We start from the raw sequence: 21,545 nt of genomic DNA on the forward strand, positions 1-21,545 counted from the left end.
TCAGAGTTCCATGAGAGCAGTAGATGATACAAATGTTTCACCCTGGCACAGATTTCCTTCTATTCCTTGTTACTCTAGGTTCCTAAGCAACTAGAACTGACCAGAAAATAACCCTAATCCTTGCCACAGCTCTGCAAGTAAAGTAGATGTACAACTTCAGGTAAACTGTAATGGCTCAGGGCTTCAGTTTTATCATCTATAAAACAAGGGAACTGAACCTGTGTCCCTCTCAACTGTAAAATTCTATAAATCTATATATTCTTTAACTCACCATTTTGTTTTGTCCTTTAGTTTTGGAGGCTGAAAGTTACTTTTTGACATTAAGAAGAGGGCCCTGAAATAAAAATTTTAGTTAAAGAGCAATACCAAAATACTTTTATTCCTACATCTAATAATCAGAATGAAGATTCTGTAATGAATTTATACAAGATTACTATACATGTAGGCAGTGATGAAAACTGGTATAGAATATGGAAATTAAATTTTTCATATTTTGGATAGCCTATAGAAAATTTCTCCTGGCTATAGAGAGGATTTTAAATTTCAAACGAGCTCTTATTCACAAGGCAAAGCTGCCAAATGTTACAGAAGGGTTTCATTACCATATGGTTACATGTGTAACTAATACTGTATCTTAGGCTCATTTCTATATAGTTACATATCGTTCTGTAACACAAAGACATGATGTGTTACTCTAACACAGGGTTGTATGTTTAACCAAAGATTAACTTCTACAATTATTCTGAGTGTACTGGCAAATTATATTCCCTTCCTAGTGTGTCTCCTTTTCTGGACAATAATCTCCCACATTCTCTCATTATGAATAATACAGAAGTCAACCTGCAAGAAGACTTACCTTCTCTATGAATTCACCTTTGACCCATTTTTTACGGACTATGGGGGACAAGGATGGGGGATTTAAGAAGGAAGTTCTAAAATGCTCTATTTCAGTATTTCCTACTAAACCCTTCCGGGTTTCTAAGGAAACTCCTTGTCTTTTTTTAATACCAAAGATATTCTCTCCTTTTAAAATTAAATGATTTATCAAGAAAGGAAAATGGAAAAAGAAAAAAAGTCTATATTCCTGTCACCCTAAGAAATTATTTTAAATTTTCTGCTTTCTTTTTAGTCTTTATCTTAATGCTAACCAATTACTACATTATTATATCAGGTAATATCGTGTTCTGCTTTTTTCACTAATAATCAATTTTCCATGTTGCTTTGGTTTATACATACGTAATAGCTGCCCTTAACTGCTAAGAAATTTGCTTAACAATTCACCAACTATTGGACACTTAGATATTTTTCCCTGTTATTCTGAAAAGTATAATTCTTAGCTTTTCATTATCTTGGATTATTTCCTAAATATAATTTTCCAAGTAGTGGAATCACTGAAACATTTGTATTGCCCACAAACAAACAACATCTAATTATTTTCCTAAAGGTCTGTACTTGTTGGCATTCCAGCTAAAAGTAGATATCTTTTAACTTATATATCTTGAGTTACTTGTGAGGTCAAAGAGCTTTCCATGTTTCTTTAGTATCTGGTACTGCTTATAAACGATCCATCTTTTACCTATAGAGTCTCTAAGTGAGTTCTTTATGTAATTTATAATAATCTGCTATCTATCATATATTGGGAGAACACTTTCCCCCCTGTGGGTTTTCTTTTTAACTCTATACTATTTACTTTAAAAGTTTAAATTTTAGCCTAATTTATCTTTTCCTTCAAAATATCAAAAACTCTTTCAAAGGCCCTCAAATATTTTTTTCTGGGAGACAATATGCCCTAAAACGTAAATAATAATTATACTAAGCAGAGGTACTTCTTCATTATCCCTAGACAAAGTAAAAAGAAGCAAAATCAAATGAGAATAGAAAAAATCTCATCTGCACTGTGATTTGTTTATAATTTTACTTAGGACAAAAAGGAAACAAGTTCAACTGAAGGAAGAATGAACGTAAAGACTTAAAGAATACTTTTTAAAATTATAACTGCTGTGTCTTAGTATGATTATTAAGGGATATTTTTTTCATGGTAAAGCTTCAGACAGTGTAGATGATTCACTCCCTGTTGTCTTAGGATTTTAGGCGAGATTAACCCTAAACCCTTGATAACATTTTTACTATTTTGACATTCTTGAAAATGAGCTTGGAATACCCAAGTTATCAGTATTTCCCCGTCCCTGAAGGCTTTGTTAGTAAGTGCATAATTGTAAAGAGTGAGAACACCTCATTGGATGGAGATCAAACATCGGCGGCTGGAGTTCTCCAAGCTCAATGGCTGTGATTCCTACAGCCCAGATGTCACAGAGTTGGTTGTAGCCACCATTCTTTTCCACTGCTGCAACTTCTGGGGCCATCCTAGAAGGAATCAGTGAATATAACAGTTTATTTTAAAAAAATGATAAGAAATCTGCGACTTTTTGTTATACTCACTAGACTTCTTGGAGGGAAGAGGCTGAGAGGCATTTACCAGGAAAAGAAACTTTACTAGGAAAGACTTAAAAAGACCACATACATACACAAACACACACTCTCTTAAAATTCATTATTTAAAAATCTTGAATCCTCTCCTCTGAATACTGGTGCTCTGAGAAAAAATTGTGTTGTCTTCCTTTAGTTTCTGTTTTGTGAATCTTGTTATATGACATGGGAAAAGAAAAAGAACACCTAAATCCTGATGAAGGTCAGAGAAAAGTGTCCAAAGGAGATGAGACTTACAGAATGAATTAGCAGGGAGCTGAGAGGGTGGGAGCTGGACAGGGTGTCAGAGGAAAACAGCGCAAATGTAGGGAGAAAGGGAGCAGCACCGAGCAGCTGGAGAGGGGACAGGACAGTTTCGCCTATGATCTACAGACTGAGCTGGGTCGATAACCTGCTTGTTACCAGTCTGTGATAAGTACAGAAATTGACAGCAAGCCATTTACTCCAGTCCAAATACATGACTGTTTTTTAGTAATTCATTTTAAACTTACTTTACAAAAGCATCAGTCTGTGATGGACAGGAAATTTAAAAAAATTGGGTGTTCACCACAGATAGTTAGAGAGGGTCGAGAAAGTACTTGGAGAAGGAACCTCAGAGGTCGGGCTGGACAGTGAACAGCCTACTGATTCTATGAGGAAGTTTAGACTTTACTGTGGAAATGATTTAATTATGGGCTACACTTGGTCTAAAACTAATGGCAACATGAAGGATAGTGTGAGATGAGGCGAAACCAGAGTCAGAGTCAGGTGGGTGAGTCAGAGGACTATGTCAAAAATACAAGGGAAAGAAGATAAAGGACTTTTTGAAGGCAGTGGCAGACAGGGCAGAAAAAAGGGGGTTGACTGAAGAGACTGGTGTGAGTACAAATGCTCGTGGATATTATCAAACAGCTACTTAATATATGTAAGAATGAAGGTCAATCGAGCAGCTGAGTTGGAGTTATCTGTTTGGCAGTCAGTGGTATGTAATGACTACATCGGAAGGTATAAAGCATAGATGACACTGCTCAGGGGAAATTTTTTTTTTAATGTTTACTATTTTAAAATTAATTTCTATTTATACTGAGTATCCACAAGGTAGAAGTTGCTTTTATATGGACTTAGGTTACAAAAAGTTATATAACACAATGGCTCTCAACCTAAGTGTGGTTAAGGACACAAAATACGTACATTAAAAACGTCAACGTGTAGACGTACATGCTAAATGCAAATACTGTAGACACAGTAACAGGAGTAACGATAAGAAGATGATCACCATGGAGGAAGAGGACTGAAGGCAAGTTTCCCAGAGGAAAGAAGAGCTGGAACCCAGAGAAAGTATATGGGTTTCACCTCCCGTGCCCACTAGAATCAGTTGGTGGTGGCTAATTGGAGCACCAAGTTAGCACAGAAGATGGATATACTAGGGAGGGAATAAACGATACTTGCTATGGTCAGGGTACAAAAAGCTAATCATTTTGACTAGAGAAGCATGTTCACAGGGGAGGCCAGTCACAGAAAGAGACTGAGGAGGGAGACAGGCACGCAATGAAGGAAATTATGTAGGTAATTTAACTCATTTATGTTTTCTTTTAACATTCATTTAAGCAACAGTTATTGGGGCTTGCTTTTACTTTTGTTTAAGCTGGTGGACATACAGAAGTTTTAAATTATCATGCAGTTAAATCTATCAGTTGTTCCCTTTAATGTTTTATGCTTTTATGTCAACTCTTAAAGCAGACGGTCACTGATAGTTCTTTGGTTTCACTTTTATATTTAACTATTTCCATATAAAATTTATTTTGGCATTAGGAATGAGGTATGGAGCTACTTCAAATTTCTTTCCAAATAACAAATTATCCAAGCACTGCATATTAAAGAAACCAATCCTTCATACAAACTTTGAATGTCACCTTTTATAAGATTCACTAACTTATTTTACATATTAAGGTTTATTACTGGCTCTCTATTATATTTCAATTATCTGTCCTCATTAATGAAAGCAATGCTTTGGACAGATTATTGGGTCAGTAATTGTTAGGACAAATTAGGAGTAGAGTGGCTGGTGAAGATTAACGGTAGGATAGGATGTATGAGTTTTAACAACCAGAAAGTCCTAGATTAAAATAGAAGCAATGTCAAAAGAAAGAGTAACAAAATGACAGGAGATTATAATACTGCTCTTTCTTATGAAAATCTCATACCAGAGTCCTCTCACCACAACATCCCAGGCACAGCAAGAATTATTAGCAGTTTAACACAAGGAAAGCTGGATGGTGAAAGTGACAATCGAAGTTCCCTAACCCAATCAGAACCAGGACAGCATCAAGGAACACCCAAGCCTCCAGACTTTCAGTATTACCAACTATCAATGCTGACCACTAACCCTGAAGAAATAAAAATGCACAAAACCCAGTTATACTAGTGTCTTACCAATAAGGGGTGCCAATGAAAGATTTTCTCTTTGCAATGGTAGCTGTTATTTTTGCAGCCACACCAAAGTCAGCTGGTAGGGAAAAAATTGAACAGAAAATTTTAGCTCTTTTCAATAAAACCATCACCATGTCTAAGTTTCACTCAGGCATGGCATTATTAATAATTCAGATAGTAACAATAGGGAGATGTATATAAAGTGAATACCTAAACCTCTTCTTGCTTGGTTCATAACATGCTCATTAAAAGAAAATAATTTATTGGCACTTCATTAAGAACAAAGTAAAATAATACTTTTATTACAAGCACACTGAAGTTAATCTGGAAAACAGAGCGCAAAAAATAAAACACCCACCTGGCTTCTTTTTATTCTAACACAACTAGGTTAGTAGTTTGGTGCTATTTAAAAAAAGGTCCTTTTTTCTATGTATGAACTTTTAAATTTCTTATTGAGGTAACGTTGGTTTATAACTATACAAATTTCAGATGTACATCACTATATTTGTATGTCTGTGTAGACTACATGGTTTTCACCACCAAAAGTCTAGTTGCCATCTGTCACTGTACACATGTGCCCCCTACCCATTTTGCACCCCCACCACAGCCTTCCCCTCTGGTAACCACCAATCTGGTCTCCATATCTACATATTTGTTTCTTTTTTTATCTTCCAAATATGAGTGAAATCATAGGGTATTTGTCTTTCTCTGACTCATCTCGATTAGCATAAGAGCCTCAAGGTCCATCCAGGTTGTTGCAAATGGCAAGATTTCATCTTTTGCATGGTTGAGTGGTATTCCATTGTGTATATATATCTATGTTTAAACTTTTTTATTGTTGTTACACATGGTCATGAAAAACTAAATACATAGATAGTTCATTTTGTCATTTAACACACCAGGGAATGTTACTATTATTATTTTTTTTTTTCCTGTATATAGGATTTCTTTTTAATTTTTATTTTTTTCAGATGGACATATTTCGAATTCTGTATACATTACATCATGTTCACCACCCGAACACTGATATAGTGCATCCCCTCACATGTGCCTAATCACCCCTTTTGCCCTCCCTCCTCCCCCCTCCCCCAATGGTAACCACCAGTCCAATCTCCAATGCTATGTGTGGTTTTTTTTTTGTTGCTTTTATCTTCTACTTATGAGTGAGATCATATGGTATTTGACTTTCTCCCTCTGATTTATTTCACTCAGCATAATACCCTCAAGGTCCATCCATGTTGTCACAAATGGCAGGATTTCGTCATTTCTTACGGCTGAGTAGTAGTCCATCGTGCATAAATACCACATCTTCTTTATCCATTCGTCCCTTGATGGGCACCTACGTTGCTTCCATGTCTTGGCTATTGTGTATAATGCCGCAATGAACATAGGGGTGCAAGTATCTTTATGCCTTTGTGTTTTCAAGTTCTTTGGATAAATACCCAGAAGTGGAATAGCTGGATCATATGGTAGATCTATCCTTAATTTTCTGAGGATACTCCATACTGCTTTCCATAGTGGCTGCACCAGTTTGCACTGCCATGAGCAGTGAACAAGTGTTCCCTTCTCTCCACATCCTCTCCAACATTTGTTGTTTCCTGTCTTGTTAATTATAGCCATTCTGACCGGTATTCTTTTTTTTTGAGGAAGATTAGCCCTGAGCTAACATTGGCTGCCAATCCTCCTCTTTTTTGCTGAGGAAGACTGGCCCTGAGCTAACATCCGTGCCCATCTTCCTCTACTTTATATATGGGACGCCTACACAGCATGGCTTGCCAAGTGGTGCCATGTCTGCACCTGGAATCTGAACCGGCGAACCCCAGGCCAGCCCTTAACTATTAATTTTGATGACTGAATAATGTTCTGTAAGTGGATTTATTACAGTTCAACAGTCTTTCTATTGCTAGACCTATGTTTGCATTTTTTTCTATTATAAACAATGTTATGATTACCACTTCTATTAATACTGATTTTTTATCTTTAAGGTTAATTTCCTTTAACAGAATCCCAGGAGTGAAATTACTGGGTCAAAAGATGAACATTATTGTGGTTCTTGATATGAATATTAAATTTATGCAATGTTAATTCTCACTTAAAATTATTAAATGTGTTTTTGGAAAACATTTGAGGAACTTGAAATAACATACCTAATTTTACATCACCATGATCTGTCAGTAAAATATTTGCACCCTAAAACAAAAAGACAAATACTATTAAATTAGCATCATAAAATTCCTTCCAATAAAATTATCAATTTAAACATATTAAATGAACTTACTTTGATATCTCTATGCATTTTGCCTTTAGTATGCAAATAGGCAAGACCCTGAAGTTAAAAAAAAAATATATGCATTAGCAAAACTGCAAATTTGATGCCTAAATTTTCTACTTAAATTCTTTACTGAAAAAGAAAAATGAGAATTTCCGTTTTTGGGGGGAAAAAACCTAGATAAGTTACTTTTTACTGATTAATGTTCACTATAAGATTTTGAATTCATTTTAAAATTCAGAAATATTTCACTATTACACCATCACCACAATCAAGATAATGAACATATCCACTGCTCCCAAAAGTCCCTCCCCCACACAAACACTCGTCTTTCTGTCACAATAGGTCAGTTTTAAATTTTCTAGAGTTTTAAGTAAATGGAATCATAAAGTGTATTCTTTTTTGTCTGGCTTCTTTCATTCACAATAATTTGAGATTTCTTGTTAATGTGTATACCAATAGTTCATTCTTCTTTCTTACTGAAGAGTGCTCCATTGTACAGACATGTCAGCACTTATTTATCCATTCACCTGTTGGTGGACATTTGGGTTGTTGGGCTGATTACAGTTTTTGGCTATTAGAAATAAAGCTCCTATGAAGATTCATATACAAGTCTTTGTAGGATTATTTCTCTCTTGGATAACTATCTAGCAGTATAATGGCTGGTGGTATAAGTTTAAACTTTTAGGCAACTGCATAACTGTTTTACAAAGCAGCCATACCATTTTACACTGAAACCAGCCATGTGTAAAAGTTCCAGTTAACCCACACGCTCACCGACCTTTCTAAGGTCAGTCTTTCTAATTTTAGCCATTCCAATTGGTCTGTAGTAGTATCTCATTATGATTTTAAAACACAGTTTCCTAATAACTAATGATGTCGAGCATGTTTTCCATGTCCTTATTTGTCATCCATATATCTTCTTTGGTGAAGTGTCTGTTCAAATCTTTTGTCCATTTGTTTACTAGTTTGTTGTTTCCTTATTATTGAGTTTGAGAGTTCTTTATGTACTCTGGAAATAAGTCCTTGATCCGATATATAATTTGCAAATATCTTATTCTAGCCTGCAGCTTCTCTTTTCATTTTCTTAACAGTGTCTCTTGAAGAGCAGAAGTTTTTAATTTTGATATAGTTGAATTTACCAAGTTTTTCTTTTATAGACCACGCTTTTTGTGTTATGTCTGAAAAACCTTTGCTTAACTCAAGATTGCAAAATTTTCTCCTATGTTTTCTTCTAGAAGTTCTAGTTTTAGGTTTTACATTTAGGTCTATGATTAATTTTGAGTTAATTTTTACAAACAGTATGAGTATGGCTCGAGGTTCATTTGTTTACATAAGGATATCCAATTATTCCAGTACAGTTTATTGAAAAGCCTATCCTTTCTCAACTGAATTGTCTTTTCACTTTGTCAAAACTCAGTAGCCCGTATGTGTGTGGATTTAGTTCTGGTCTTTCTATTCTGTCCCACTGAACTACTTATCTTCCCTAATGTCAATATCACTAAGTTTTGATTAGTGTAGTTTTATAAGTCTTGAAGTTGCTACTACTGGCCCTCAGATTCTGTTCTTTTTTGAAGTTGTTTGACTATTCTAGGTCCTTTATATTTCCGTAGGAATTTCAGAATCAGCCTGTCAATTTCTATAGGGAAAAAAAGCTTCCTTAGATTTTGGTTGGGATTGCACTGAATCAACAGGTCAAGCTGGGGAGAAGCGACATCTTAACTGTATTGAGTCTTCTGATCCATGAATACCGCATAGTTCTCCATTTATTTAGGTCTTCTTTAGTTTCTCTCAGGAGTTTTGTAGTTTTCAGTACGCAGGCGTTTATGCATCTTTCATCATACAAATCCCTAAGAATGTTACATTTTTTGTTATTATAAATGGGATTATTTTAACTTTTGATTGTCTGTTGCTAGTATATATAAATCCAATTGATTTTGTACATTGATCTTGAATCCCGCAACCTTTCTAGCCTTACTTATCAGTTCTAGTAGCTACTTCGTAGATTCTATTCCAGTTTTTACATACATGATTGTGTGGTCTGTGAGTAAACACAGTCATACTTCTTAATTTCTAATCTGGATGCCTTTTCTTTCTTTCTTTCCTTCTTTTTTAAAGATTGGCCCTGAGCTAACATCTGTTGCCAATCTTCTTTTTCTCCTTCTGCTCCCCCAAACCCTGCCCCAGTACATAATTGTATATTCTAGTTGTAGGTCCTTCTGGTTCTGCTGTGTGGGATGCTGCCTCAGCATGGCTTGATGAGTGGTGCCATGTCTGCACCCAAGATCCGAACGGGAGAAACCCTGGGCTGCTGAGGCGGAGCATGTGAACTTAACCACATGGCCACGGGGCCGGCCCCTCATTTGTTCTTTTTGCCCTGGCTGAACCTCTAGCACAATGTTGAAAAGAAGTGGTGAGACCAGATATCCAGGCTTGTTTGACTGATCTTGGTGGGAAAGCACCTAGTCTTTTCCATTAAGTATGATTTAGCTGTAGGTTTTTCATAGTTGCTCTGTATCAGGTTGAATAAGTTCCTTTCTAGTCCCAGTATGCTTGGAAGTTTTACCAGGAATGAATGTTGCATTTTGCTAAGTGCTTTTTCTGTGTCTGTTTAGATGTTCATGTGTTTTTTCTCTTTTTGTTTGCGAATATGGTCAGTTACTTGAAATGACTTTAGAAGTTAAATCAACATTGCATTCTAGCATAAACCCCACTTGTTCATGATGTATTATCTTTTCATATACTGTTGGATTACCTTTGCTAATCTTTTATTTTCCTTTTTAATTTTTGCATCTACGTTTATGAAGGGTATTAGTCTATAGTTAGTTCTCTTCTAATACTGTCTGATTTTGGTTTCAGAGAAATGCTGACCCATAAAATCATTTGGGAGGTATTCTCTACTCTTCAATTTTCTAGAAGAGTTGTGTAGAATTGGCATTATTTTGTCCTTAAACGTCTGGTAGAATTTATCTATGCCATCATCTGGTTTGGAGTTTTCTTTGTGGGAATAGATATAGGATTATTTAGATAATGTCTAATTGAGCAAGCTTTTGTAGTTTGTGTCTCTCAAGGAAATTGTCCATTTTATCTAAGTTGTAGGCTTTATGGGCAAAAAGCTATTCATAATATTCCTTGGGTATTGAATATCCTTGTTATTCTTTTAATATTTGTAGATTCTGCCATAACATCCCCTCATTCATTCCTAATATTGGTAATTTGTGTCTTTTTATTTTTCCTGATCAATCTGGCTAGAAGTCTATCAATTTCATTGATCTTCTCAAAGAATCAGATTTCGGTTTCATTGATTTTTCTCATATTTTTCTGCTTTCTAGTTCATTGATTTCCACTCTGATCTTTATTATTTCCTTTCTCTGCTTACTCTGGGTTTAATTTGCTTATCTTTTTCTAGTTTCCTAAGGTGCAAATTGAGGATATTGATTTCACAGACTAAAGGTAAACATTTAGTTCTAATAAAGGTGTTCTATAAACTTCCCTCTAAATACTGATTTAGCAGCATCCCAATTTTTTTTTTTTAATTTTTTTGAGGTAGACTAGCCCTGAGCTAACATCTGCTGCCAATCCTTCTCTTTCTGCTGAGGAAGACTGGCCCTGAGCTAACATCCATGCCCATCTTCCTCTACTTTATATATGGGACGCCTGCCACAGCATGGCTTGACAAGCAGTGTGTAGGTCCGCACCCAGGATCCGAACTGGCGAACCCTGGGCCGCTGAAGTGGAGAATGCGAACTTAACCACTGTGCCACCAGGCCAGCCCTAGCATCCCAAATTTTGATGTGTTATGTTTTCATTTCATTTGGTTCAAAACACTTTTCAGTTTCTCTCTTGATTTCTTCTTTGGCCCATGGGTTACTTAACAGTGTTATTTAATTCCACATATTTGGAGATACTCCAGAAACATTGCTAATTGATTTCTAATTTAATTGCACTGTGGTCAGAGAACGCACTTTGTATAACTTAAGTCCTTTAGGTGTACTGAGATATACTTTACGTCCCAGAACATGGTCTATCTTGGTAAATGCTCTGTGGCACCTGAAAAGCTCCTGTATCCCACTGATGTTGGACTAAAATGTCAGTTAGGTCAAGACGGTTGGTTGTATCATTCAAGTCTTCTATATCCTTGCTGATTTTCTCCATTTCTTCTGTAAAGTTACAGTGAGAGGAATATAATTGTGCATTTGTCTATTTCTCCTTACAGTTCTATCAGTTTTTGCTCATATGTTTTGAAGTTGTGTTATTAGGGGCATAGACATTTAGGGTTATGTCTTTTGATGAAAAGATCTTCTTTAGTAAGAATCTTTGCTCTGAAGTCTACTTTTCGGATACTGATATTAACATGGCCATTCTGGCTATCTTGTGAATAGTTAGTATGCTATATCTTTTTCTTTTCTTTTCTTTTTGACCTATTTGTGTCTTTATAAAAGCATATTTCTTATAGCCAGCTCTGGTTGGGTCTTGCTTTCTTCTAGTCTGACAATCTCTGCCTTTTAAAAAGAAATTTTATTTAATAAAAAATTATACATATTTAAAGTGTATATGATGATTTGATATACATATGCATAGTGAAATGATTACTAGAGTCAAGCTAGTTAATATATCATCTCCTCACATAGATACCATTTTTTTTTTGTGATGAGAGCACCTGATATCTACTCTCTTAGCATATTTCCAGTATTCAATACAGTATTAACTTTAGTCATCATGCTGTACATTAAAATCAGTCAATCTACATCACTGCAACTTTATACTTTTTGGTCAACATCTTCCCATTTCTCCCCCTTCCCTCCAGCCCCTGGTAACCATTCTATTCTCTGCCTTGATGAGTTCAACTTTTTTAGATTCTACATATAAGTGAGATCATGCAGTGTTTGTTTTTCTGTGCTTGGCTTATTTCACTTAGCATAATGTCCTCCAGGTTCATCCATGTTGTCACAAATTACAAGATATCCTTCCTTTTTTATGGCTGAATAATATTCCATTGTATGTCATATGGGGGTGTGTGTGTGTGTGTATATATATCACTTTCTTTATCCATTCATCTGTTGACAGATACCACATGTGGGAGTTTGTTAGCATAATAGAATCTTAAAATTGGAACTAATCTTGGAGGTCATTCCTTCCAAAGCCTCATTTTATACTTGGGGAACTAGAACCATAAACAATTATGGTCATGTACGAGGACCAGAATGCAAACTCAACTTTTTGTTTTATTTTTCACTTCCATTCAGTACTCTGCTCACTACTTAAAGAAGCAACGAACTGTGGAAGTTAAAATATAAAGAAAATTAATCTGTCAACAATTCTCTGCTCTGAGTGTATGATTAGCTTCATATCTTGTGTTGATATAAAAAAGCAGATTTCTAGATTATGTGGACATTAAAGAAATATACATATATTGGAGAAATTTACTTTCATATGTCTAACAAGATTTGGCATCATACGTCTTCTAAAGCATATGGAAAGCAACTCTTTCTGAAATAACTAGAGCTTTCTCTTAAATCAGGTCAATCTCCCAATTTCTAAAATACGGAAGAATAACATACAGAACATCAATTTCACTTATAAACAAACCAAACAATCTAGGAAATGTAGGGAAAGAAGTATCAATTAACAACTACCAGTTGTAAATAACCAAAATAAAAAAAAATCATTACTATTTAATTCCTCCTCCTAATTTAAATGCCTTAAAGTATATAAACAAATGTGAATTGCTTTTTCTCAATGAGCAGTCTCTCAAACACTGAAAAAATAAATTAGGAGAAATGCTACATACTGTATACTCCTACTGAAAATTCACAAGCAAATACTTTAACATACTAAAAGCTCTTACCAGTTCTGAAAAAAGAAGGAAGGAAACTTCTGCTTAATACAATGTTTACCAAGCCTATTAAAAGGGATTTTGCTATCAATGACACATATTAATATCACATAGAACTAGGGTTTCCAGATAACCTTCTGGGTTATTGTTATGCTAATTTATTCTAATTTTGGGAGAAATGGTAAAAGATCTCATGTTTTGTGCAAGAGAGATTCCTTTTACAGCCGTAAAACTCGAAGGGCAAGCTTAGACAACTTGTTGCAACTGAGAGGTCTGCTGATTCACTCATGAAAACCAATTCACACCTATGGCTTTCCTTAGCTTTGTAGCAACTGAGGGTCAAGAGTGACAAAGCAGAACACCAGACAGCACCACCTTGTGTACCAGCATCAACTTAAATGAATTCTTGTGACTCATTCAGGAAATAACAGGCTTACAGGATTACAATATGAGGGGTAACAGAAAAATCCTTTGGTTTACTCCTTTTCTTTTGGACAGATCACCATTTTATAGTTTTCAACTGTGAAACTGGAACTGCCTTTCTATCTACATAAGCAAATGTAGTACCTGTAAAGTTTCTCTGCATACATAGGCTATTTGCAATTCTGATAATGGTCCAGTAACTAGAAAGAAAAAGAAGAGACCACACTGTTATACATTTGAATGTAACAGATTAAAAACAGTCTACTTTAAAAATGACACACTATTATAAACCTTCTCATCATGAGCATATATTATTCTTGTAATCAGGAAACAAAAGAAAAAAGTAAAGTTGAGAATTTTAAAATGTATGTTAAAAATGGAAGATTTACTCCATAACAACTTTGGTCAATGGAAATATTAAGCACCCACTATGTGCAAAGCACAGTACTAGGCATCACAGGATATCCTATGGAAAACAAGGGACATGATCCCAGTCCTAAACAGTTCTTCACAAATAAAGCCAGGAAATGAGATAAACACATATAAGTAACTACAGTTATATAGAGAAGTAAAGAACTATAAAGAGATTGATTATTGAAACCTACTGAAAGGCAACATATACTTTTTAAAGGTCAAGATATTATTTCTTCAGTATAATTCTTTATTATATCTATCAAAACAGGGAAGCTTGATCCAGTACCTTATCTAGGAATTTAAAAAGTAACCAGGTCCCTTCTGACAACCAGATCTCTCTCTATTATGAAATATAAAATCCTTCTGTAAGAACTCAACCAGAGGCTTTGGAAATACGCCTTCCAATACCATGAGAGGATGCCTGAAATCTGGGCTGCTGTTTCCTGACAGTGAACCTGAATCAGGTACTTACAAGCTTTCTTTATGTATGAGAAATAGTCTACCGGATATTTTAATCATTGGCTCTCTACATCTACTCAGGAACATAAAATTTCAATTCTTAGTACCTAGTCACTTTATTAACAGTTTATTCAAGTGTAGACGCTCTTGATTACTATGCTATGTAGTATGCTATTTAGAGGGATGGATTTATCCATATTCTTGAGTTCTTACTCTGTAAAAGTGTGAAGGAATAAGAATTATAATTATTCTATAAAAACTCTTTATATCAATGATCATAATTCTTCATAAAATCATAGAAAAGAATTTTAAATAGAATGGCATAGAGCTGTTTTCTGCCAATAATTCCTTAAAATCAAGAACAGGGTAAAATAAAAGAGAACAGTCATTCCAGTATTGTATAATATGTAAGAGAATGAAAGACTACTATATAAAGGAATAAAACATTTTTCTCTTAAAAGAATGGGATTTGTTCTTGTTTTAAAAAAACTTTTTGTAATATCTTGTATATTTGCATTATTTTTGTAGTGTTAAATATTATTTTAAATAAAAGCAGACAGTGACCAGTCTGCTTTAGACATCAGTCATGACTTCTTTTTGTCATGAGTTATTTGCTGTGACAAAATTAGATAATTACTATATTTATTAGTTTATAATTAATATATCAATACATTTTCATTATAATTCAAAATTTTACTTCTAAGTCCCAGTTCTTTTCTCCTAGAAGTAATGACTTCTCAATTTTGTATGTATCCTTTCACTTTGTTATGCATTCAAATTCATATGAATACTTTTAAAAGCCTAATTTTAAAAAGTCTGAGTGTGATCAATTATGCTCTAAGTATTTTTTCATGATTCACTTTTCAATTTTTTTTTTTTTAAAGATTTTATTTTTTCCCTTTTTCTCCCCAAAGCCCCCCGGTACATAGTTGTATATTCTTCATTGTGGGTCCTTCTAGTTGTGGCCTGCGGGACGCCGCCTCAGCGTGGTTTGATGAGCAGTGCCATGTCCGCGCCCAGGATTCGAACCAACGAAACACTGGGCTGCCTGCAGCGGAGCGCGCAAACTTAACCACTCGGCCACGGGGCCAGCCCCTCACTTTTCAATTTAAAAGGAAGCCTTGGGGAAACATACCCAGATCAATATGAATGGAGCCACTCCATCTTTCTGAGTGCTGTACAAGACTAATATTATAGGTGTGGTGTAGTTGATTGATTGATTGACATTTTAAAAATTTGACCTCTACAAGCTACAAATACTATTTAAACTGGAATAGCACTTGTTTTTACATCTACTATGGTTGCATTTGTAAATTGCATGACAAATTTGATAAAGCTTTCAATAAAAAGATTTCAGCATAGAAATGTTTAAAAATACTTCCCATAATTCTTAATTATACAATGCACAGTTGCAATGGGAGTTTCACTATCCCATCTCCAATTAAATAAAGAAAATTATTTTATAAGGACCTATGCTTAGTCTCATAAATTTTAGAAATTCAGGAAATTGTCAACAACAAAACAAATTGGAAGCTAAACTGCAGAGCCAAAATGAAGACTATTCCTAAGTAGTATTATGAGGCAAAATCTAATTCAACTCAGACAACTGCCCAAATTAACAGAATGCTAAATAAAATGCTCCAAATGTTTCAAAATTACACATTTTTAACACAAAAATATTACAGCAACAACTAAACTGCTTTCCTAGTTAGGTTATTATTAAGATAGATATATGATTTCCTTTATGTGAGAGTTACCCTTTGCATTTCAATTTTTATCTACAAGGAAGTTTAGACATTTCATTTGTAGATAAAATACTTTCCTAGAGACTACATCTAAAAAGTAAAATTTTGATTGTACAAAAACTCTTGGATCTTCTCAGTTCAGGCTGTAGCAAATTTAGCTGAATAACTAACAAAAAAGAAAATTTAGATTTCTTTTACACAGTACTCCAGGAGCAGAACAGAAGAATGTAAAACAGTATATCTACCTGTTAATAGCCCTGGTTAACTAGAAATGTCAAACAACAATCATTAAAGTCAAAGTCAATTTTAAAATATAAAATCAAATTAACGGTACCATGATAAATATCTTGAAGTGATCCGCCACCACAGTATTCCATACAAATCCACAGCTTTTCCCGACTAATATAAAAGAGAAAGAAGAGTATATTAGCCAGTAATCTGCAATCTGAAACACCCTGAGGCTTTCACTCCTGGCAGGCGCACCAGGGGCACCGAGGCTCAGGACTCAGGACTGGGGCGGGGCGGGGGTGGGGGGGTGGGGGGGACACGGATGACGTGATGCCTCCCGGCACACCAAGGCTCAAGCAGGTGACGGAAAGCATGTGAACTTCAGCTCTGTTCCCATCCTCAGTGGTTTAGGGTATGATCAGTTTTATAAGCTTAACTACTTCCTGGTGGTCATTCCTAAATTTCATTAAGGTGGCCAGATAAGGTATAACTGAATAAATGGAGGCGTCATTACTAATACAACAGGGGAGACAATAAGAAAACCTGAGAAATTTTAGAACTTTAGACAACATAATTTTTAAAATTTATACACACAACAGCACTTCATGAAAGAGATGGAGAGTGTCGCAAAAAAACCATAAATTAGAGAGAGAGCAGATGCTTTTTTTTTACCTGAGATAGCTCCCAAAGTAGGCAACAATGTTGCAATGTTTACATTCTTTAACCATAAATATTTCTTGTTGAATCAAAGAAAAATCATCTCCTGAAAAACAAAATGATAATAATTTGGTCATCATGTTACATTTTGAGTCTCTAAATATGAGAAGGAAGGAAAACTTTACAATAAATATTACACAGAGAAGAGGAATTAGACATTCTTAATACTTCAATGGAAATATAAACTGGTATATTCTTTCTAAAAAGCCAGAAGCCTTAAAAATGTAAAAAATCTTTGAACTCATAATTTCAGTTCAAAAATGATTTTCTTAAGGAGATGCTCACAGAGACAGATGCTCTCTATAGTGTGAATTAATAAAGAAAGAATGGTTAAATAACTTACAGTACAGTTACACATATTACAATATAGTTAAACGTGTTTTGATATGAAAATATGTTCATGGTATATTAAGTGAAAGGGGATATTTTATTTATATTATATAACTACACATGTATATAGAAAAAAAGTCTCAAAAAACGTACAGTGTTTACATCTGGGTGGAAAAATTAAAAGTAATTTTGCTTTCTTCTTTTTGAGTTGTTTAACTAGAAAAAGTTAGATTACAATGAAATACTGGTTATTGTGAGAATACTGCCTAGAACGGTATCATCACCATCAAACTTGATGTAGCACAGAAACAGTCTGTCTTTCAGTAAAGGCGTTTATGAGGTAGGAAACGGCAGCACGTGTCCTGGGTAAAGCAGCACACTGCAGAAGCTAAGAGCTCGGCTCTGGAGGAGACACACCTGCATTCACATCCTGACTCAGCTGTGCACTGGCGAGGTAACCTCGGACAACTTAAGCCCTCTGAGCCACAGCTCCATCACTTAAGTAGCATCTGGATTCACTCCACCCATTCAGCTTCCTTACCGACCACTTGCCTAAACCTCCCCTGCATTTCAGTTACACGAAGTTGCCGGCCATTCTTGTAGCAGACTCGCAAGCTCCCTGTTTCTGTTTGTGTGAGTCCCTCAGTTGGGAACGTTGGGAGAAAGAGGAAATGTATGCGGTGTATTCAGTACACTGTTTGACACAAAATAAATGCAATAGCAATAGTGCTACATGCTGGAGATGAGAAAGACATAAACAAAAGCTGTCGTTGTAAGGACACCATGGTAAGATATTTCTCATGAGATGCTGTTTTGTAACGGTCTTCTGTGAAGCAACTTCAGGTTTGAAAGCACTGGTGTCCAGACAGGCTCTGGCTCTAACTTAAAGTCACCTTAGAAAAACAAACAAGGTCAAGAAGGAAAAACTCAGATATTGGGCCTTAGATAAATAAACAAATAAAATCCTCATACAAATCAGAGATATTCTCCCTTTCGTATTTCCAACTTTCAATTCAGAGACAAAACAAACCTTAAAATATTTGTGCCATGCTATAAAACATCTTTTAAATGATAAATCATTACTGATGTGGTTTACACATATATTTAGTTTAGCTATTATACATCATTTTATTTATAATCATAAAGGCACTCTTTTCAATAGTCCCTTCTGGTAACCATTAATTGATGATTCAGTTAAAGGATTTGGTGTCAAGAATTCTAAAGAATTAGATAAGCCAAAGAAGGGGATAATCTTCTAACAATAAAAATCTGAATAAAAATCTTTAAAGAAAATTTAGCTTTTATTTGTAAACTGTGAAAACGTGTATTACGTACATGGTTACATATACCTTAAACATAAGTGCACAACAGCAATATTTCACAATGAAAAATTTATTTCAGCATGCACCTGAGCTTCTACAGAGTGAGAAAAAAATTATTTCTTAATGTCTGCCAGTGGAAGGGGATCAAAGGAGATAATCCAAAATAGATGATGACCTCATGTTCTCATTATCAATTTAGGCAGAAGTAGGGAGTAACTCCTGAAGGTTACAGTAAAAGCCCGCCCACCCAGGTATAGAGGTTTCTTTGTCCCTTCACGGGCAGCAGCATACGGTTTCTCCTTTGATGCACTCCTCCACAGAGCCTTTGTCATTACAGCATTAAAACTGATTCTTTAGATGGCTAATTTCCAACAAGCTGGCTAGATTCTAGCCCATTTTCATTTTGTCAAGAAGTCCTGCATTACAAAGGAAAGAAGAGTAAAGAATCACCTTTGTTAATATATGCTACTGGATCCAATATACTCTTTAAGGGTTTCTTGCAATCAAATGAGCCCTAAAAAAATAGTACTTGATTAATAGTTAAATGATTAACAACAACATGTGCCTCAGATTTTAACAAAAAAGGAAAAAAAAGAAGGATATTAGGTATTAAAAATCTGGCTGTGGCAAAACGAAAGGCAGCCGTAAGATTCATCACACCTCTCCTTCAAATAATACGGTAGCGGATCATATATTTAATACTGAAATTATTAAACCAACCTCTGTAATTACATGGACAGGCTCAAAGAATGAGTGAGCCATAGTACGGAAGAGTCGTAGAGTTGCTTCTAACAACACTGGGCAGTTTGCAGCAGGAAAAGGACAATGCTCATTTCTAGAATGCCTGCCCCAAGGCACTCAGGGAAACAGTATCATTAAGAAGCCCTAAATCAAAATCAAAAGACAATCTCTGGGGGCTGGCCCCATGGCCGAGTGGTTAAGTTAGTGAGCTCCGCTGCAGGTGGGCCAAGGTTTCGTCAGTTCGAATCCTGGGCGCAGACACGGCACTGTCCATCACACCACGCTGAGGCGGCGTACCACAGGCCACAACTAGAAGGACCCACAATGAAGAATATACAGCTATGTACCAGGGCGCTTTGGGGAGAAAAAGGAAAATAATAAAACCTTAAAAAAAAAAAAAGACAATCTCTGCAGTTGCTGAAACGTAACCCCAGTTGACTTTACAACTGCAACAGGTAAAAAATAGGATCCTGACAACTGGAATGGGAAGACTTGGGAGGAGGTCCGCTAACTCCCAGGCCCCTGGTAAAATACTTAGTACCGTGTCCCTCTTTCCAGCAAAAGAGGAACAATTAGCTTTGTTATTTCACTCCTTAATGAAGGTATGGGCTATAATTTAAGTTGCCAATAGAGCATGGACTAAAAAATACACAAAATCAGAGTAAGGAAGAGATTAAATCCAGAAAGAACTGCTGGTTTCCAGGGAGTATAGTCAAAAGCTAGAGCAGACTTTCTGGAAATCAATTTTATGGATGTCAGACCAAAGAAGAACCAAACATAACAGACAGCTGAAACCAATGTTACACTCCTCACCTCTGAACTCTGCTATAATTTTTTGGACAGAATCCTCTGAACTGCACCAACTAATTTCTAGTACTACTCCTCTAGATCTGACATTTCTAAGCATTCCAGAAAAATGCTAAAAAATTATCCTGAGATAAAGAATAATCTTGGAATTTCAAAATCAACTTTCAAAAACATATCCCAGGGGCCGGCCCCGTGGCCGAGTAGTTAAGTTTATGCGCTCTGCTTTGGCGGCCCAGGGTTTTGCTGGTTCGGATCCTGAGCACGGACATGGCACTGCTCGTCAAGCCATGTTGAGGCAGCATCCCACATGCCACAACTACAGGGACCCACAACTAAGAGTATACAACTATGTACTGGGGGGATTTGGGGAGAAAAAAGCAGGGGAAAAACAAAGAAGACTGGCAACAGTTGTTAGCTCAGGTGCCAATCTTTAAAAAAAAACAAAACATATCACAAATAATCTCTCTCATACACACCTTCAAAAGCAGGCTAAAAAAAGAGGAACAGGCACTTCACAGTAAAGGAAATACAAACGTCAATAAACTTATAAAGGATGCTTGTCCTCAAATTAAAAAAATGCAAACCAAAGCTATTTTTCATTCAATCAGATTGACAAAAACCTCAAAGTTTGATAATATCCAGTTTGGAGACTACTGAGAAACACATTTTCAAATCCTGTTAGTGGAAATAGAAAGCTCATTATCCTTTGTGGAAGCCACTGGGCACGTCAATCAAACTTCAGAACACATATACCTGACAATACGTACAAAGATGTTCACTGCAGCACTGACTGCAATAGCAAAAATGTGGACATAACCTAAATGTACATCAATTCGGGATTAGTTCACCAAAGTATGGTACAGCAATACAACGGAATACTCTGCAACTATTAACAAGAACAAATTATAGCAGTACATGCTGGCATAAAAAGACACTCAAACATTTGTTAAGTGAGGGGACAAAAAAAGAAGTCTATGGAGCAATATATAGAAAACGTCTGGAAAAAAAACACAGAAAAACAGTTGTGGTTACTACTGTGAGTAGAATAAGGACATGTGGTCAGGAGAACTGATTTTCCACTTTGAATCATTCTGTGTTGGTGTAATTTTTTTTTTAACACTATGAACACTAACAAAACAGAGCAATCTAGTCTGATCATCTTTTTCTCTCCGCTAGGGCATTTAAATGTTCTACCTTCTAGTAATTATGGGAATATCTGGATACCCGATGACCTTGCATTTTCTGATTTCTGTTGGTTTCACCTTCTCTGTGCTGCTATTTTGTCCTTCCCTACTTTCTGCTGGATTGAGTTTCTGCTTTTTTGTTTGTTTTGTTTTTTTCCCTCCACTACCAGTTTG

General features: G+C 35.6%; 1 protein-coding gene across 2 annotated transcripts in view; it reads right to left on the reverse strand.

Annotated features, from left to right (window-relative positions):
- Window positions 1-21,545, reverse strand: part of MAP4K5 (mitogen-activated protein kinase kinase kinase kinase 5) — a 104,030-nt gene that overhangs the window by 44,796 nt on the left and 37,689 nt on the right. For both annotated transcript variants that reach the window (XM_070504325.1, XM_044765619.2), the window contains exons 3-10: window positions 16,943-17,033; window positions 16,377-16,441; window positions 13,569-13,624; window positions 7,175-7,222; window positions 7,044-7,086; window positions 4,900-4,972; window positions 2,233-2,364; window positions 272-334 (exon numbers count right to left, since the gene is read on the reverse strand). In XM_070504325.1, the coding sequence (XP_070360426.1) occupies window positions 272-334; window positions 2,233-2,364; window positions 4,900-4,972; window positions 7,044-7,086; window positions 7,175-7,222; window positions 13,569-13,624; window positions 16,377-16,441; window positions 16,943-17,033 (571 nt within the window). The remainder of the gene's footprint in view (window positions 1-271; window positions 335-2,232; window positions 2,365-4,899; window positions 4,973-7,043; window positions 7,087-7,174; window positions 7,223-13,568; window positions 13,625-16,376; window positions 16,442-16,942; window positions 17,034-21,545) is intronic.

This window comes from Equus asinus, chromosome 2 (assembly GCF_041296235.1).
Source record: "Equus asinus isolate D_3611 breed Donkey chromosome 2, EquAss-T2T_v2, whole genome shotgun sequence".
Lineage (NCBI taxonomy): Eukaryota > Metazoa > Chordata > Mammalia > Perissodactyla > Equidae > Equus > Equus asinus.